Source organism: Cupressus sempervirens, chromosome 1 (assembly GCF_028749045.1).
Source record: "Cupressus sempervirens isolate cs-2001-9-10 chromosome 1, ASM2874904v1, whole genome shotgun sequence".
Lineage (NCBI taxonomy): Eukaryota > Viridiplantae > Streptophyta > Pinopsida > Cupressales > Cupressaceae > Cupressus > Cupressus sempervirens.
Window position 1 is genome coordinate 648,549,589 of NC_143118.1, and position 21,521 is coordinate 648,571,109.

At 35.4% G+C, this 21,521-nt stretch overlaps 1 protein-coding gene across 3 annotated transcripts in view; it reads right to left on the reverse strand.

The window, feature by feature from the left end:
* The window catches only part of LOC149579569 (GPN-loop GTPase QQT2-like), a 133,612-nt gene that overhangs the window by 93,960 nt on the left and 18,131 nt on the right, over positions 1-21,521 (reverse strand). For 2 of the 3 annotated variants that reach the window (XM_089785941.1, XM_089785931.1), the window contains exon 3: positions 11,712-11,859. In XM_089785941.1, coding sequence (XP_089642067.1) covers positions 11,712-11,856 — 145 coding nt within the window. In that variant the 5' untranslated portion in view covers positions 11,857-11,859. Of the gene's footprint in view, positions 1-11,707; positions 11,860-21,521 lie in introns of all 3 variants that reach the window. The other variant, XM_089785938.1, reaches the window with a different exon arrangement.

Consider the following 21,521-nt stretch of genomic DNA (forward strand, 5'->3'; position numbering starts at 1 on the left):
AAGAGAGATTGTTGCATTTGAAACACACATAAACACAAGCTATGCTATTACATATGCAACGATCCCAAAAATTTAACAAATGTGAGTCTCTTCATATTCCCAAACGTATGTCCCTTCGCATGTTGCATGTCTTTTCAAATTTCCAAACATGTGTCTCTTCGCATGTCACATGTCTCTTCATCTAATGAACATAAAATGAATGTCATTAAACTATGAAATATCATCAAGTAGATATTCTCTCTTACAACTATAAAACTTCAACACTCCCTCTTAGCAAGAGACGGAATATGCACATGTCTTTCCATCTCTAACATGATAAACATAAGAAGTTACAACAAAAAATCAATAACAAGATCTCATAACAAGCTTTCTCAATATTAACTTGTCATCTTAGTATGACATTCTTCATGGCTACTCCCAAAGCATGAAATAAAAGAAAATTAAGTCATGTAGTCACATTACTTCCACGGCTACTACTCCCAAACAGTGTATCTTTCTTACCTACTCATAGAGGATAGGACAAGGGCCTCCATCTCGTAATTCTCCTAGAGACGAATGCATCTCCACTATGCCTACTCGGAGAGGTTGGATCCACCATACCTACTCGCAAAGAGTGGAACAAGGGATTTCACTTCGAACACCTCACAGAGAAGAACTCGCTAACAAGGGATATCACATTCAACTTCTCTCGCAGAAAAGAGCTGATTAACAAGGGATTTCACCTTGAACTACTCCACTATAGAGTACTCATTAACAAGGGATGGCACCTCCAGCTTCTCCCTCTCAAAGAAGAACTCGTTATAGTACATAATAAAAACAACTAAATGCTGAGACACCCTCTCAGCAGGGGGCTGCATTCTCACAGCTAAATTGCTACATTACAGAAAACTTCAATGCTTGACCAAACAAGAATCTTTTGGAGTCACACTATTAGACAAGCTTGCTAATCCCCTACAAAGGACTTGGCACTCTTCATCTATCACACAAGCTCCCTTTGATTCTTGATAAGCCTAAATAAGTCCTCCATCTTCAATTCATCAAGCTTTCCCTTTATGTAGTAAATATTTTCAGTCTCAAGTTCATCTTCAGTGCATTATCCCTTTGATAGGTTGCCTTGAACTCTCAGAATTGAACTCCGTTTAAATACAATCTCTCATCATCCTTATGCTTCTTCATTCGTCTTGGAAACATTTTAGAGAAATAAGTAAATACTAGAAGCATACATGATTTACTATTCTCTATGTTACTGCATGAATTAACTACATAAAATTCATGATAAATATTCAAAGGTATAATCATAAAAATATACATATCTCTTAACACCCTCCCGGTCATACATGAAATTCTTAAGCAACAAAGCGTTCAATTGAGTGACCTGAGCCTCTAGCTCCATAGCGAATGTCACAAAAATCACCTATGGTAATGATGAAAAAGCCAATACAAAAGCTTCATTTCAATAAATCTCTACACACACACTATGTAACTCTATATACACAAGCAAATACCACTCATAAAAACTAAACCAGCCATACCCCTCCAATTTTCCCTCCCCCATAAACAAAGATAGGCTTCTCTCTATAGGCACAGATAGGCTACTCTCTAAACAGTCACTAACTGATAATCACACACCTCCGTTAGAATAAAAATTATCTTTGTTGAGCCTTAGAGAAAGAGAACTCCCCAACGTGGAAGGAAGAAGCGATCACGTGCAAGATGTTCACCGTGACAAGCAGTCATAGAATACCAACAGCCGATCAAGCCTCTCATATGCGCTTATGATAGCAGCTAAGGAACTTAATGAAGAATGCCCATCAAATAAAGATACAACACTAACCACCATCAATGATGAAAGAAGACAGATATGGAGATGCCACTGCACAGCCATAGTGCTCACAGAGAGAAAGACACAAACAGTCCAAGAATAACAAAATACAAGACCAAATAAAGGTTAGCAGCAAAAGGCCTCTGATGGACAATGAATAGCTAGAGCTCAAATTGAAACTCCAACCAAACATGGCAAGAGATAAATGCAGAGACTCAAACAGAACGGTGCTGAGAATATCTTGACTGCTGAAGAAACAGCTCACAAACAGGATGAATAAACAGGAACGCAAAATACTATACAAGCTTGATTATTTCAGTTCACCAAACTAGAAGAATCTCAGATAACTCTCGGCAACCATTTCAGGTAAATATAATCTCTATCAAAGCTACAATACACTTATAGATTGCCTACAAAATACTCGTTGCAATCTGCAGCAGATACACAAACTAATGAACCAAAGAAACTCCCTTATTTGCAGTTATCTAACCCACTCTGATACCATATAATTTTTTTTTTTTCAGAAATATAGATAAACAACAATAAACAAAATAAAGAACACTTAGACACAGAAAGACACAACAATGTATCCCGGAAAAACCCCAGCCACATCGAAAAAATGTATCTTTTATTAATTAATAGCGGTTTGAGTACAATGCTTCTAACTGAATATAACACTCATCACACAAAGCAATCACATATAACTTGAATTGAGAGGCTCTTCATATCATAACCAAAAGTCTCTTCATTAACCAAATACGAGTCTTAGAATATTTCCAAACATGTATCTCTTTGCATGTCACATGTATATTCGTATAAAGAGCAGCAGATGAATCTCAAGAAACCGCGACACGTCATCTCGGGTAGACATTCTCTCTCACAGCTATAAAACTTCAACAAATGCCATCTCACAGCAGTACTTTTAAATGAATTGAGGATTTCATTATCTTTCATCTCAGATTTGAACATTTTGTAGTCCTTATCACACAAATTGATGCCTTCCATTTACTCTTTCAATCTTTTATCAAATTAAATTCATTCATAATCGATTTCATTATTGCCAAGATAGGTCAGATTAAGGGGCCACAAGGAGGATTTCATTGTTCTCCCCTAAGGAGCTCTAACTTTTCACTCAATCAAACTTGTCCTTTCAATCAAATTAAACTCCCTCTCAAAGGCTCAACTCCTAACGGCTCACCTCGACCAAGCAAAACAACCCAAACCTGCTCTACAAAGGAAGCAAGGCAAAAGAGAGGGGGTCCCATTCGCAATGGGGTGATGGTGTGAAAACCTCACAACAAAATCCACTTTATGTTCTCCCCTCCTGCTCTACAATGATGTATTTCGTCTTTAGTGGGATGAGGCATAGATAGAGAAAGCAAGTACAAGCACCCCCTTGAGTAGGCCACCTTGGTGTATGACCATGTTGACTACCCACCGAGGCCAAGGGAGCATTGGTTCCAATCAACTCTTGGGCTTAATGTGGAAATTGCTTCTAGTAAACCTATCTTGTTTCTTTTCCCCAACCCTAATGCATTTGTATAATTGCTTAGTTGTCAATTCGTGAAACGAATCCATTTCGGGCACGTGAATTGGATCTGTGGATTCGGGATTTTTTCCCCAATTATGATTTTTGGAGGACTCGTGCGTATATATATTAATATAAATATATATATATATATATATATATATACTTTAAAAATGCGAGAAATATACATAATTATAAAACTAAATCATTTCATAGTATCCATCTATGAATCTACTATACTTGATAATTGATTTATTTTCACGATTATAAAGAAAATCAACACATTCACATTGAATTACTGAATTACAAAATGAAATTATGACCCATGAGGATTTGAGGAGGATCCTTGATTCTGCCTATGGATCCTCAAGCTGTGACTTGGATCCTTGAGGATCCACAAGCAAAATCAAGGATCCAACCAGGATCCTTGAGGATCCAAGCCACAGCCTGAGGATCCATATGCAAAATCAAGGATCCTCAAGGATCCAAGCCACAACCTGAGGATCCATAGGCAGAATCCAGGAACCAAGCACGAATTTGGATCTGACCTGTCTCAGACGAATCCGACAACAAAGTATAATTGGTTTCAGTGGACCTATCTTGTTTCTTGTCTAATCCTAATAATTGTTATGAATATATAAATAATTTGTGTGTGTTTCTGGAGTCAGGATTGTCAGATTCAAATCTAGGGATCAGATCCTTGAGGATCCAAGCCACAGCTTAAGGATCCACAAGCAAAATCCACGAACTTAAAGGATCCAAGCACAAATCCGGATCCGGCTTGTCTAAGACAAATCCAGCAACAAAGTATAATTGGTTTCAGTAGACCTATCTTGTTTCTTGTCTAATCCTAATAATTGTTAAGAATATATAAATAATTTATGTGTTTCTTGGGTTAGGGTTGTCGGATTCAAATCTTGGATCACATCGTAAGGAGATTTTTTTTGGTAATATGTAACACAAAACCTAATTTGTTGCATTTGTAATTTTGGGGAAAATTCCGAAGAGGGCATTACAATTTATTCCCAATTTTACATTTAATGATTAGTTGCTTGTAAATCATGCCTCTCTACAATCTCAAGACATATGGGAACGTCTATAAATGTCACAAGTTTTCAAATGGAATATTCTAACATCACTACACTAGCCCCAAAACAAAGTGTCTAATAGTTCATAGATTTTATTGCTTTGTCCACATGTTGATAATTGGTTGATAGTTAAAGACATTAAGAAAATATTATTAACATATATTCTCTATTTTGCATGTGTTGAGGAATTTGGATCTGTGATAGAGAATGATACTAGTCGTTTAATTTCAGTATATATATCAGATATGTACTTTACTGTTGTAGCTACTGTTCTCCCTTAAGAATGTAATTTTCTTATGACTGATTTATGATCTGATAATTTCAATGAAACAATATTATATTTCAAATGAATTCTTGCAGTTCCTTGAACACTGACACAATAGTCTGTTGATTTATAAATCGTAACTTTGTGAACAGATCAAATACTTGCTGAAGTAATTATATTGTCACTATTATTGAATATTTCTTAGCAAGCATTGAAGGTTCCTTATTTGTATTGATAAGATAAGTCATACCCACGTAGGGGCATGACTCTATGTGGCACAAATAATAAGATAAGTCATACCCACGTAGGGGCATGACTCTATGTGGCTTATGCCACATAGAGTCATGACCCTATGTGGTTATAACTAACAAATTAATTATCACCTTAAACTGTCGTTGATCCATCATTTCATATATATGCAAGTTGATAATAATACTATCAAGCAACTTTATCTAAAGTCACAATATGCAATGGTGCCTGATCATAGGTTGCTCCCTATGTAATAGAAACATTGTGCAAAGGAAACTGCTAAGGAATATTTGCCTCAAGCAGATAGGAATATCAAAACATAACTTGATTGTTTCTCATAACAGTGAGAGGACCGAACTGGCATGATCACAAGTATCTAAAATAGCTTGTGATATTAGTATGCGACTAGAATTAGATATATGCATATACATATATGTGTGTGTGTGTGTGTGTGTAAATTTGATTCACATGCTGATAGCAGATCCAACCGAAGCTATTACTTTAACATCCCTCTTAGCAGGGGAGGATATTATCAATACTTCAATCTCAATAAATTACATCAAGAGTATTAATCCATAATGATATCCTTTTAAGATATAGTATACTTTATTTTTGGCACATTCCAGGGCAAAACAAGGTCTATCAGATAGATAGTCTTGACCTTGACAAGAATCATGATTTACGGCTCATTCCGGGACTATAGTCTATCATTCATTGTCATGACTTCTAGCACAATCTGGGACAACAAGTTAATGTAGTCAATCATGACAAAGGATCAAGAACTAAAAGAGACAACACAAGAAGTATAATGGTATCTGGCTCGTTCCGAGATAACAACTTAATGAAGTCGATCATGATGCTTTTGTTATCATAACAACTAGCACAATCTGGGACAACAACTTAATGAAGTCATATGATGACAGGTCAATCTAATGTGAAGGTCGTCACCCTACATAGAGACCTTGCACACAAAAGAAAGATAGTCGTCTTTCACAATACACGTGCACAAGAATAATCACAATATATATATATATATATATAAAACAAAACTAAGTTTTAATTTCAAGAGTTACATTTACATCTTAGCCATACCATGTTTACCTCGAACATATTCCACTTTTAATTTCACAAGAGATTTGATAAATATGTCGGCAGTCTGCTCTTTAGTGCTGATATATGCCAACTTGATAACATTTATGTCGACCATATCCCTTTTGTAGTCATACGGAATTTCTATATGCTTGGACCTCTTACAGAAGATTGGATTTATAAAGAGTTTAATATAGCTTAGATTATCACAATGGATAAGTGTGGGATTCAGGGGTTTCCCATATAGTCTGACCAATAACTTCCTTAGCCATACTGTTTCTTGAGCTCCCACAGATACTGCTATGCATTCTACTTCTGTGAATCTCTAAGCAACTGCAGATTGCTTCCTGCTAAACCAAGATACCATTGCAAACCCAAGAGTAAAACAACATCTTGTAGTGTTTTTCCTATCAGTAGAACTCCCAGCCCAGTTAGAATCAGAAAATCCACGAAGTTGTAGCTCAACATGGTCATATTTTAGGCCAAGTCCAATAGTGCCTCGTAAGTACCTCAAAATGTGCTTGGTTGCCATGAGATGTATCTTCTTAGGTTCATGCATAAATTGACTTACTTCGTTCGTAGCACAAAAAATATTAGGACGAGTATTCACTAAATACATTAGAGATCCAATAATTTGTCTGTAGTGTATAGGATCAACAGCTTCAGATTCGGACACTACACTCTTGAGCTTAAGAAGATTTGTATCCATTGGTTTGGACAATGGTTTGCAATCCATCATACCAGATTTGTTTAGTATATCAATAGTATACTTGCCTTGATTCAAGAAGATGTAGTATTCCTTCTGCCATACTTCTAATCCCAAAAAGTAGTGAAGTAGACCTAAATCTTTTATTTCATATTCTGATGTAAGATCTTGTTTACACTTCACAATAAGTTAATCTTCCCCTGTTATTAAAAGATCATCAACATAAAGAACAAGTATCATCATATCACCGCTTGATTCTTTGAAGTATATATTAGGGTCAACTTCATTTCTTGAGTACCCTAATTTGATAAGATAACTGTGAATTCTCTCATATCATGCTCTAGGGGCTTGTTTGAGACCATAAAGAGCTTTATTTAGTTTACATACATGTGTGTTTCCCATGGATAATAAACCCTTCTGGTTGTTCTAGGTATACTCCTTCAATGACACCATTTAGGAATGTTGTCTTTACATCCATCTGATGTATCTTCCACCCTTTGGAGGCAGCAATTGCAATGATGGTTCTGACGGAAGCAACATAAAAAAATGTGTCTTCATAATCAATTCCAGCCTTTTGGGAGAATCCTCTAGCCACAAATCTAGCTTTATGTTTTTCAATACTGCTATCAAGTGTAGGTTTAATTTTAAATAGCCATTTTGATGAGATAGTGGATTTGTCTTTGGGTCTTGGTACTATGTCCCAAACATCGTCTTGAGTATAGATTGATATTCCTCAATCATGGCATCTTTCCAGGCTTAAGATTTTAAGGCTTCTTCAACATCAGAGGGTTCTAATTTAGTCGGCTCATTTATATGAGTGATATAACATGAGTGACTTCTTGTTTTCTTATTTTCTCTTAAAGATTACACTAGGAGCCACATTAGTTTCTTCAATCATTTCCGTTGCCTATAATGGTCGTTTCTTGTTGAGTGGATTTTAGTCATTCTTAGGATTTGAGATTGTGGATCCATTATCTTCTGTACAATTCTCCCTCTCAATTATAGAACTTTCATCTTGTTTTGGGATGGGTTCATCATTTGATTCTTCTATATTTTTGGAGTATTTATATGCAACATCACATCTATATTGATTTCAATTGTCCTTGATCCTAATATGAATACTCTGTAAGCTTTGGAAAATTCACTATAGCCAACAAATATGCCTTTCTTTCTTGAGGGCTCTAATTTAGTCCTTTTCTCTTATGTATATGAATGTATACAGGACACCCAAAGATTCTAAGGTGACTTAGATCAAGTTTGATCCTTGAAAAGACTTCTTCAGGTGTTATATTTTCTAGAAAGGAATGAGGGCCTCTATTTTGAATGTATACTACAGTATTGGAGGCTTTAACCCAGAATGTTAAGCTTTTGGTCATGCATCATAGCCTTCGTTGCTTCAAGATTTTGGTCATGCATCATAGGCTTAGTTGCTTCAATAATGGTTCTGTTGAGGATTATATGGTATTGTATACTCCCTCTTAGTCCCAACAGATATGCAGAAATCTTTAAAGTTTTCAAAAATGTATTTTCCTCCATTGTCATACCTTAGGGTTTTAATTTTCTTCCCTATTTGATTTTCTATTAAGGCTTTAAACTCTTGGAATTTAGATAGAAGTTCATTTGACTCCTTTAGTTTCAGGAAGTAGATCCAAGTTCTCCTAGAATAATCATCAACAAAAATGAGATAATACAAGTATCTTCCTAGAGAAGGTATTGACATAGGTCCGCATAAGTCAGTATGAATGAGTTCAAGTACGATTTTAGATTTATGTTAACTATGAGGGAAAGAGGGTTTGGAGTTCTTTCCTAATGCACAACCTTTACATGTTTCCTTCATGTTCAGATTTAAGGGTAGGTATGCCTTTTACAATTTTCTCTATGGAGAGTAGAGCACAGAAATGGATGTGACCTAGTCTTCTATGCCAGATTTCATTATTATTTATGACTTCATGATTTAGGGCTAAATTTTGAGTGTTGCATAGTTTACATATACTTTTGTTTCTAAATCCAATAGAGATTGCATTTTTTAAATTTTAATTTTTAGGCAAAAATAGGACCTTATCTTCTTCGAAGGTAATGTAATACCCTTATTTTCTCTCAATACCTGGTACAAATAGGACATCCTTTAAATGTAAGGTAACTCCAGTTTTCAGTTGGACTGAGCATGTCCCGGTTCCTTTCACAAGGTAAGTGGAGTTATCCCCAATTGTGACTTCTTCGATGGAGTGTTCTTCAAAGGTTTCAAATTGATCTCTAAATCTTGTTATGTGTCTTGATGCGTCACTGTCAATTATCCAGGCATTCTTATTGGAGTTTAACTCACTTGATAAGGCAATAAAGAATAGTGATTTTTCAGGTTCCTTGACTTCAGATACATTGACAAGGGCTTTCTTCCTTTCTAAAGAATACGTGTGTACGTTGACAAAGGCTTTCTTCCTTTCTAGACAATACGTGTGTGCATGTCCAAATTGTCACATTTGAAACATTGAACTATTGAGAAATCTTTGTTCTTATAATTTTGATTCTTCTTACTTTTCTTAAAATGTCTCTTCCTTTTATTGTTATAGTTCACATGTAAAGCTTGAACTTCCTCTTCTTTATTTGGTATGATTCCTGATTCCTCTTGTAATTAATCGTGACTCTTCCTGAGTGCAATCATTTGAGTTGATCAAAATTAGTTAGAGTAGGACGAGCACTAACCCCTTGAATGAAGGATCCCAAGTAGTAGGTAGCCCTTTAAGAGCTATCAAGGGTAATTCTTCATCGTTTACAATGTTTCCAAGAATAGAAAGCCAGTCTCTTAATTCTGATATCCTCAAAAAATATGATGTTGCAGTTTCTCTTTTGTTCATCTTGATGCAAAGAAGTTGAGTTTTTAGAGTAAGCAATCTGCTGGTGTTGTTGATTTCATATGAATTTTGAATTGTCATAAACATTTGATATGTGGTTGATGATTTTGCTATGTATGGAAGAACGTGATCTTTTACAGAATCAATTATAATCTTCATAGCTTTGTTGTTGTGTCTTTTCCATACAGTTTTGTCAGGCTCATTTCAGGCACGATCTTGTTTTCTTCCACATATTGCTCTAATTTGAGTTCTCTAAGAATGATCATGACTCGTATTCTCTAGGATAGGAAATTTGATGCTCCATCAAGTCGGTCTTCTAATTTGACTCCGTTCACCATGGCTGCTCTTTTTAGTAGATTAAATAATTCAGGAACTTTGGAAAAAATTTCCACAATTTGTTTCAATCTCTATCTACCAACCTGAAGCTGATAACATGTTAAGGAATTTGGATCTATGAAAGATAATAATAATAGTCTTTTAATTTCAGTATATATATATCAGATATGACATTACTACTGTATCTAGTATCTACTGTTCTCCCTTAAGAACAGTAATTTTCTTATGACTGATTTATGACCTCAGTTTTGATCTGATAATTTCAATGAAACAATATTATATTTCAAATGAATTCTTGTAGTTCCTTGAACACTGATAAACCAGTCTTTGTTGATTTATAAATCGTAACTTTGTGAAAAATCGAAAAGCTTGCTGAAGTAATTATATTTCCACTGTTATTGATATATTTCTTAGCAAGCATCAACAGTTCCTCATTTATATTGATAAGAGAATATACCCACGTAGAGTCATGACCCTACGTGGTTATAACTAACAAAATAATTATCACCTTAAACTGCCGTTAATCCATCACTTCATATATATGCAAGTTGATAATAATACTAGCGACTGACTTTATCTAAAGTCACAATATACAATGGAGCCCAATCATAGGGTGCTCAATATGTAATGGAAACGTGATGCAAAGGAAACTGTTACGGAATATCTGCCTCGAGCAGACAGGAATATCAAAACATAACTTGATTGTTTCTCATAACAGTGAGAGGCCCAAACTAGCATGATCACAAGTATCTGAAATAGCTTGTGATATTAGTATGGGACTGAGATTAGATATATGCGTGTGTATGTGCGTGCGCGTGTGCGTCTGTGCGTCTGCGCATATGTGCGCGTGTGTGTGTGTGCGCGTGCGCTTGCCTGTGCGCTCGTACAGGTGCACACGCGTACAGGGCGCGTGCGTGTGTGTGCGTGCGCGTGCGGGCGTGTGTGTGTGCGTGCATGTGTCTGCGTGCGTGCGTGCATGCACCCGCGCACACACACACGCACACACGTGCGCGTGTGCGTGTGTGGATTTGATTCACATACTGATATCAAATCCAACTGAAGGAACTATTTTTGAAAAAAAATATGTGGTCGAAAGATTTTCTTAAGAAATCAAAAGTAATACATGTAAGAATAGGAAAGATTGTATATAGAACATAAATATTACACTAACAGTAGAATTCCAAAAATTACATACATTAATTAATTCACGCATATTTCCTCAAATGACATCCCCATCTCATACCCAACCATCTCTTATCCAAGGATTTGTAAGGTACTAAATTTATTTTTGAAGCTAATTAAAGATCTAATTAAGTGCTAATTTTACAGTCTTTAAAATAGGATAGCACTTATCTCCTATGGACAACAATGCGCATTACACCACCCAAATTTATCAAGGAACACACAATAAATTTACAATTAAGTACTGCAAAACTTGGATTTCTAAAGCACTACGTAATCAGACAAAGATTTGGGTTTTCAACTAGGAAGTTTTTTTTGCCTAGTAAAAGCTAGATAGCATTAATAGCTCAAAAAACTCTGCCGTAGCATAATACCACCTCAAGTGTGATAAGTTTATGATAGTAGTATCCAATTCCCTGGAGACTCAAGAGTGTATAAAAGATTAAACTGGGGAAAATATAGTTGCTGGGGTACATTAGCAGAAAAGGCTGGATGCAAAACATAGAAGACATTGAACAAAGAAGCACCCCTCAGTAGTAGCCTTTAAGGTTAATAAAAAAACGATGTCATAGTACAATCAAAGATTTTTGGACTTGCCTGCCATTCCAATCACAATGATAACAACTGGCTTCTTCTTGAAGTTTGAAGGCCCAGACACCACCTTGCTTGATGTGGAAGATGATGATGCTTCAGCCACTTCATTTGATATAGCAGGAGGCTCCAAGTGCTCTGCCTCACTCATTTTCTGTACAACACAGAAACCCTTGTTACCACTAAGAATAAATCCTTACATTGGATGACAGAGAATATATTTGAAACTTAAAACCATTGGCAGCTTGAGAATTGCAAAACACCACTAGAAAAAATTGTCAAAAATTATTTGTCAGGTATAAGTACCCATTCAGACGAATTCCAAAAGAAGTGAAATGTAATATGGTCTTAAGAAGTACTCAATTCGGTTCTTAGAATCATGCGATATTGATTGTTGGGAATCACTAAAAAACTAGCGCTTACAGATTTTAGGAGGTGCAAGGGATGCACCAATGTGAAACACAAGAGAATGTCTGCATTGCTGTCATTCCATGTCCGTTATTATCCTCATGCCTAACTCTTCTGGGATATTCTTTAAGTTGAGAAAAAATTTACACGTGAAGCACATACTAAGAAAAAAGGTTACAACATTATAAAAAAAGACATTGTAAAATTACTACAAAATAACATTCAATGTCATTTTGCAATGAACTACAAAGTAACGTCAACTGCACAAATATTATTCACCTACATAAAATAACTATGCTTGAATATGGAAAATATGAAAATGTCCATTAGAATTTTGACTATACTTTTTGTGTTGTTTTTTTGTTTTTGTTTTCTTCGTAAGCCCACAACAACTTTTGACTAGTAACATGGTAGAGAAACACCAACAGTGCTAACCCAAAAAATGATCAGATAAGCTCGTATTTTTTTCAGCAATATTTAATGATCCTTTAAATTGCTCTGTTTAACTTGCCACATAATTATCAAATAAATTCTCCAAAGGATTTGGTATTTAAAATAACTCACCTCACAAAGTAGTATATAGTAATATGCATCTGAAAATATTTGTTCAAATAGGAGTCCATGCTAAAAGTTCCTAAATATCATCAACAGAAATGCAACCATCTACACAATAGAAGCAGAAAACTGTGAACATTCGCAATTATGTCTAATTAATCGAGAATCACCAAAGCTGCCAATTTATTCTCCAAAATATTGTGATTTTTTGGTCAACAATTATCGACTTTACCGTGATTTTTTGGGAGATTAATAGGTAAAAAATCTTATGCAATAGTTTTCACAGAGAAGATGCAAGATTTCAAGGGGCATTCAACATGATGGCCAAGAAGGCAATCACACTAAGGTCTCAGTTCCATGCATATTCAGAAGAGCCTACTCTACCTTAGTAATTTTTTAGTGTGTTCAATCAAGATTTGTGAGAGAAAAGTTGTGTTGAAAATGAGATAACTCAATGTTATAATGGTTCTAGAATTTCTTTAGAACATTGGTGAGATCAAAGAACATTTAAGGGGCTTTTTTTCATGTGTTTATTGCATTTGATTTATCATATTTTTCAAAGACAAGGACAATGCTCTTAGATTGATAAGGCAGATCTAATCACTGATTCTCGAGGGGCAGAGATATCACAAAGTTTACTACACTTATCTAAATAAGGGTTTCAACCTTGTTTCAAAATTTTCATACTTTGTTTCAAAGAATGTTTATATTTTGAAGGTCTGTCTTATCAATGATCAAATGATTGTTTTGAAAATAAAAAGATCTTCCCATAGGTGAATGACTATATATGAAAAGAGTGACTGACTGTTCTAAAAGAATAACTGAATGCTTGTAATGTCCCCAATTTCGCCAGCATTGGAATTTAAGAGATTAGCCTAAACTTGTGATCCCCGTAGGCTAATTATTGTGGATAAAGGGTCTTTTGAGGCTGTGGCTTGGCTTGGGAGTTTCTTGTCTTCTCCACAATTCAGTAAGCTACAGGTTGGTCTTCATTTGGCTTAGTTTTGTGGATTTATTATTTGTTACAAGTCAGGTGTTGATTGAGATGGACCCTTTCTATTTTTGGAAAGTGAATTTGGTTACATGGAGAAATAATAGGTGTGACTCCTAATTCAAATGGCATATTTAAATGACGAGTATTTTGGGAGTTATTAAATTTTTAGTGGTTGTTGGTTAATAGTTTGACCTCCTATTAGATTTTATAACTTAACTCTTTGATACCCAATCTTTTGGAGAGACAAAAGGATGCTTACCAACAAATGGGTCAGTATATGTATTCTATCACTGCCCTCTGAATTATTAGGTACAGCTCCCTATGATTTGCAATGATATGCAATGAATATGTTTTTATGAGATCAAAAGTTTTGACATTATAAGCTCTTAACCTGAGAGCAGTAAAGGATAATCAAATTGTTTATAGGCAAAAACAATTCAGGCAAAATGAATTTGAAAAACCTATCACGCCCAGTGGAATGACTGTAGTAGATTATCTTGAGATTTCTAATCCTTACTTCTATTCTAAATGCAGATTAACCATCTAAATGCAGAAGAGGAATTAAAAGATATGCACATGAGGGCAAATGGAATTGTTTTTTCACTATCAGCCTTGAATGAAATGGAATCCAACCAATAACTAATAGATTCATACACATTTATCTCTCATTTCCCAATGAAACTCATATCTTTCATTTCCCAATGAAACTATGTAACAGATATGAAATTAAGAGAAGAAACAGAACCATATATGAAGAAAGTAAATGGAATCACCTTCAATGTAATTAACAAAATGAAATGGAATCCATATGATTATCATAGAATCACATATGATTGTGTTTCAACTCTTAATGCAGAACTAATCTATGCATGGGCAACAAAACATGACAAGCAAATAGGGTAAATGGAATTATAGACTAATTCACCATCAAGTTTGCCCACCTTTGTATTGCCAAATAAGGTTATGTTTATAGTCTTTCTGTCATCTCTTAGTTCAAGTAGAGCAACAGTCACAAAATAAAAATAGAATATGAAATTATCTAATAATATGAACACTTGGCATCTCTTCCATCAATGATTATGAATCCATGGTACTTCTGAAAACACCCAACGACTGTTCAACTTCATGCAATCTCAGGAATCCTATAGAAAATTGCTGTTTTATTCATATTTTGTTGTTTCACGCCAAGTCTATATAATTCATATTCCAACGGTCACTGCAATTTTGATTTTGGGTTGTCGATCTTAAATCAACGATCGCGATTAAAACATTATAACCTTTCCTTTATAACTTCCTCCGCGAGTCCTTCCATGTACACGTGTTGAACTGTCGTTACGTCGCTATGAATAACAATCGAGCAACTTTAGATAGCGACAAAGCGACGAATGTAGATCTTTTTCCAATTTGACGGTGGCAATAATACGATGTTAACCCTTCTACTTTATGATGTGGGTCCACTTTCCAGCTATGTATGTCATGGCAAATAGGTGGCACAATTTCATTGCTTCAAGAATCCGACATTAACCTTTTCCCTAGGTCATAACTTAGCATGCCTTTATTTCATTAACCACGACGACTTGGCAACAACTGCTCATTCGCTGTGATCACGATTTCACAACATTAAACTTAACTATTACTTCTAACCTACAACTATGCGATGACCATTTAACGTTGACTGTTTATTGTTCTTTGTGACTTCGCAGCATTATATTTAACTGTATTAATTTGTATGCGACACAGTGATAACTGTAGATTTCCAAGATCTGACGATTGAGATTCAGAAATGCCTTAACTATCCTTTTTGCTCTGTAACATGGGCCCATCTGCTCCACGTGTCGTATTGTCATTATGTCGCTTTTGTTATTCTTTTTGCAACTTTGGAAAGCAACATAAGACAAGCGTAGATCTACTTTTGATCTGACGGCCGACGAGATGCATCATCGAATACTTATATTTCCATCATTAAAACATCATCCATTGATCTGGTCTTTATCAACGATCTGGATTTGATCTTTTGAACCATTTGACTTGTCAACTAGCCAATAACGTGCATTCTTCCATTCATTTGACTTTTCTCCACCACGTAGGTCATGTACTGAATCGACAATGCATATTTGCTTATCTTCATATTTTGACTTCAAGAAGGTTTTGAGTGTTTTCTTCTGCATGAACTGCTTCTTCTGCTCACTTACCTTGCTCATCTGCATTGTCTTCCATGGAAACCACAACATAACATTGAATCTTTGTCTTCATCATGGTTAGGAACAATCAATAGAAGATCCAAACCTTCTTCTCATCGGGATGTCACATAAAAACCTCCCAAACCCTAATCACCTAGCTTGATTGAATCTATTACATTATTCTTGTATTCCCACCTAGGCAACTCAAAGATAAAGATGAGGAAACCCTAATGGAAAACTAGACCAGACACAAACATGAAACATTGACACAACCCTAATCCTATAATCTTGAGAAAAATAGGGGACTGAAATCATGGCAACAGTGGCCAAATTATTATTAAATCATTAAATGGCTTATTATAATGTTATAATTTTACTTAAGTTGAGGGTTGAGTCATTATTGGAAGGGGCCATTTATTATATGTCTAAGCCAAGTATTAAATATTTAATGTGATGTCGTGTTGGTAAGTTTCAAGAGCTGAGTTCATTTGGGAAACTTTTTGAGTCTCTGAAGTTGAGTTCTTTCTGAAGCTTTTATCAACAAAGCATTGTAAATATGAGCTCATTTCATTGAAAAAAGCACACTTAATATTAATTTGCTTTTGTTACCTTAGTGGCCTTTTCTGAGGCTCTAAATTTTGTCACCCTTGCTAAAGTATAAGGGTTTCAAGCTGACAAGTATTTTCAATCACTGCTGAGGTATAGTAATTTAATTCTAAATTTGGTTGAATCTCCTTCTGTATATCTATAGCTAGGAGATATTGTTGTAGTTGAAGATTTTACGGTGATATTGTGAAGTGTAATGTCCCATTTTTTAGCTATTTACATCTGACGCATCGTTGGCCCTTTCCATCGTGGTCCAATGGGAAAACGAGCTCTTTGTGAGGGATCAATATGAGCTGGACACATGCTTCTTCACTTCTAGGCCTATCAAAACCAAGCTAGCAAAGGGATCTTAATACTTACTATTTATAGTAAGTCAATTGGGATCTGTACTTACTATTTATAGTAAGTCAATTGGGATCTGTATTACCAGGTTTGGAGTATTGGACTTGGAGAGCCCTGCCAAGAGCTTTCCAGCAAGCTATTATAGATGGCTTTTTAAGTTGGACAGGACAATTATTTTAATGTCTCGAGATTAACTTGTTTGATTAAGTGACTTAAAATTGAAAGGGGAAATAATAAGTCACTTTAGCTTATAAAGTTATATTATTCTCTCAAATGGAAGAAAAACAACAATTAAAAGGGAAAAGAGAATGAAGACACGGACAAGGGAATATGGAGAGTCATCCGGTTGTGCTTAAAAAGAGAAGAGGGCTCTCATTTTTGGAATGCTTGGATATTTGCTTGGATTTGATTTGGATATTGAGCTAGCTTTCAGTCCGCTTGGAGGACGAAAAACCTACAAGTTTGAAGACAGTGGATGAAAACCCATCGTAGTGGAGGCATCATTTCAAGTGTCACACTTGTACTTATTTGTATCTCTGATTTTCAGTACTTCCAATCTAACTGTAGTACTGTTTTAATATTGGATTGTGTTGATAGTAAGTTATTTTATTGCTGATGTATAACTCAATAACAAACCTGAGATCGTTGGAATCTGTTACATTGGATAAATTGCTGGTTATTTGTTTAATATTTGATAAAATCAGTTGTAAGTATTTTCTGTTCATTATTCTGTGATTCTTCATTGGTGAGTTTGAAGACAATACCCAGCTGGGGTATTACATAAAGTCTGTGATTTCCTTGCTGTTCATTCTGTAGCTGGAAACACAGTATTGAATTTTTCATTAAATTGCATTTAAATATGGGGACAGTTATGATTTGTTGGTGCCAAAAAATTCTGGGACAATTTCTCTGCAATTTGGCAAATCCTTGGACAGATGGTGTCTTGTTTGCACTTGCAGCTGGGCAATTTCTTCTATAATTTGGGTGCACCTACCCTTGTGAATCCATGCCACTTTTCTTCTGCATTCTGAAGTAATCTGGGTAGCGTTTACAGTCCATACCAGTCAGCCTGCGACAATAGGATTTGGGCAGACATGCGTTAGAATATTGAAGGTTTTGTTATTGTGGAATCAGGACTTGTGAATGGACATTACAGGCCTGCGATCAGAATTGGGAGCCTACGATTGATCTGCTGGAGGCCACGATCTGCTCACAGCAGCTTCATGTGGACACTGGAAGGAGTTGTTAGGGAATGTTGGAGTACCAGGTTCATTCATTGTGACTATTGTTGCTTTTTCCAGCCTGTAGCCAACTAAAATAAAAATCCATTTTATCGCTGTAAGAGCATATATGTGAATTCAGGAGCTTTGAATAATAAAGTGCAAGTTAAAGTTTAGTAAGTGCATTGCTTTATTCATTTTAGTATTTTGAATTTACTATTGTCACCTGGCTGCTCACTCTTAGCTATATCAAAAGAAATCAGAGTTCCTTACACAGGAAGAGAGAAACAAATTTACACACAATTGTTTTAGCTGAGTTGTGCATGTGAAATTAAAATTTGAATAAGTTGGAGAGAAGGCATAGCATCTGGCTATATAAATAAGCTGACATCCCAAACAAAACTATCATTCAGCATTTCAGTGGAGTTAGGATTGCTTGCCAAATGTTTGACAAAATGTCAAACAACTGCTCTTCATAGGAAAATTGTATGTATCTGAGCTATAACCGACCAGGGTTATTACACTGCTCCATGAAAAGACTGATTGACTGTTCTAAAAGAGTAATTGGTTGCTCTTAAAAGGGTTTTTTCTCACAGTTTGAGGACTTTCTGTCAATAGATAAGAATATTCACTGTTAGAAGAATATAGAGATTTGAACATATGTTAGACAATGAATAGGCATAGTCATAAAGAATACCCTTCATAATATGCATGGGGATACAATTTATCACCACAAAGAGAAGGAATATGTAGACTAGTCCAATTGACTGTCATTAAAAAGTTATAGTAAGTTGTGCTACTTGTACTCTTGTCAAAATGTTACGGCAAATGTGAAATCTGAGTGTAGAAGAGATACAAGGTCAATCAAGCTTCCAGAATACTGATGGGGAAACCACATGACAGGTAAAATTTGTAGTCAAGAGATTAAATATGCAACCAAAAATGATAATGATGCAATGGTACACAATACCTCTAGCACAACAGAAGCTTGTGAGATCAATAATATACTGGAAAGGCAGGTGATGAATTGCACCAGATTAGCCATCCATTTACAGAAAGATTCCCAAATTAGGATGATCAGAGAAGAAAGGATATGTATCACATCGAGATCCAAGATTTGCAAGTACAAGTCTGCATGCTTTCACTCACAGAAAGACACCCAAATTCAGAAGATTAGAGATGAAAGAATATGCATCACATCAAGATCCAAGATTTGCTAGTACAAGTCTTCATTCTTTCATGAAGTGAGAAACAAGTAAACAGAAGCTTAGACCTTATGGAAAGTTTAAGTTCCTCCAAGTGGATTGTGATGGTCAGAGAGAACCCCAAGGTAAAAAAAAGGTAATGCATTTAATGCAGGTTTAGAGTTGCTGCTGCAAGATAATGGCAAACCCACTATAGAAAATTCAAAGGCTTTTGTACAATCCCTTCTATTTTCTACAATTATTAGGTAGAACTCTATGTTTCATTTTCTCTCAATATATCTATGCTATGGAAATGCCCTTTAATTTTTTTTTTAGAAGTTTGTGACTGGTTTTCTTCGGATTTTTTATGTTAATTTGTAAATTTTGTTTTTTCACAATTTTCTCAAAGAAAGCCTAAACTTTTGGTTTGCTAATTTATGCTACTACAATCTAAACCACTTAGCAGTTGCTGATGTACTTAAACTAAATTTGCCTTAAGGATGCCATTGGAATCATCTTAATTTTAGAAAGTGGTGGAAGCAATAGGAGCTTTATAAAAATTTGCAATACCTGTAGCCACTTCAAATTAAGATTAAGAACTTCAATCTTTTTCCAAATTTAAAGCATAATCCATTAGTCCCTCCTTTTTCATTTTCAGAAATGAACCTCATATAAAAACACAATTTTTTACTTGTACATTTTTCAAGGATAAGATGAACTTTGGAATTGATATACAAATGTGTGTGTGTGTGTGTGCGCGCATATATGTATATGTATATGTATGTGTGTATGTATGTATATAGATATATTCGTGAGGTCTGCTCTCCCATCATTAAAAATAAGCATAGTGGTGAGGTCGAGCCAAGACCAACCAGTGCGGCCCTTTCTTTTTGTAGTTGGAGAAGAGGGGGAAGCGGATGCGGAGCTCACGGCCCAGCCCCCCAGCAGGGGAAGACCCTACAGGCCAGAAACAGAATGGATCACCAGCCACTTTCCTATATCTAAGTTTATTTCCCTCACCCACCCACCCCCAGGTTTATTTAGCTTCTTTATTCTCTTCTTGGTTGATGAGTGATAATACACAAGTACTAAGCTCAATACTTTCCTCTTAATATATTTGGACATTAGTTTATTCATAATACATTTGATAGTTAACATATGTAAGCCCACTTCGTTACTTTTCCTAAAACTCAACTCTAAGGATGATGAGGATTTACTTGTTATAGGGCACTTGACACCAACTTATAGATAGGCTCCCTCAAGGCCTCCGGGCCCCATCCCCTATTACTCAACACCAACCTATCCTCTTATAGGGCTATAGTGACTAATGAATAAGCTTACGAATATACTAACTTGGTGCTTGACACCAGACTATAGGTAGGCTCCCTCAGGGCCCCATCCCTATCCCATATTGGTATTCACCTATCTTGTGCGAATTTGCTCTGCCTTTCCCTACACAACACGAACCTATGCTCTTACAAGGCTATAGCGAGGAGTGATTAATGAATGTTAAGAATATTAACCAAGATAAGCCTACAAGTCTGATAGTACAGACTGTACTTCCTCTTAATAGTAATATATCTCTAATGTTGGCATTTAATGATATATATATATATATATATATATATATATCTCCTATAGGTGCCAAGTTAGGAAGGTTTATGTCCCTTGAGGGACATATCCTTTAGAAAGGATAAATAAGTAGGCTGTAAATGCAAATTATAGGACACACAGTTACAGTAGTCTACTCCTATAAGCATTTTATATCTTGCAATTTATATCTGAGATTCTCTATCACAATAAAAGGTTAAATATTCAATATTGTATCTACAATATAATAAGCACTAATTTCATCAATATCCATACTAAGAAGATCTTAGAAGATCATTCTTAGCATATAAGACTAGATTAAAAGTCTGATTAAGAGATAAGGATTTAGCAACAACTTTACATGGTATCAGAGCTTTGGTAATCGAACCTAGGTCAGACTTTGTACACATCAAGCAACAATCTTCTATCTTCCATGGCTTACACAATCAGACTCGAGGATAGGTTTGATGGGAAAGAGCACTTTGAAGCTAGGAAGTTCAGAATCATGATGATATTTGAAGAGAACAATGTAAAACAATTCATTGATGGGGCATCCAAACAACCCCCAGTTGAACCTCACAAATCTATCTGGAGCAGAGCAAATAGAAAAACTATTCAAATCATCTTGGATGGAGTTTAAAATGATATTATACCTATGCTTACAAAACATCAAACTACCTTTGATATAATGAATGCATTACGAAATGCCTGTGAAGTAAACAATGCAAACAGGGTTC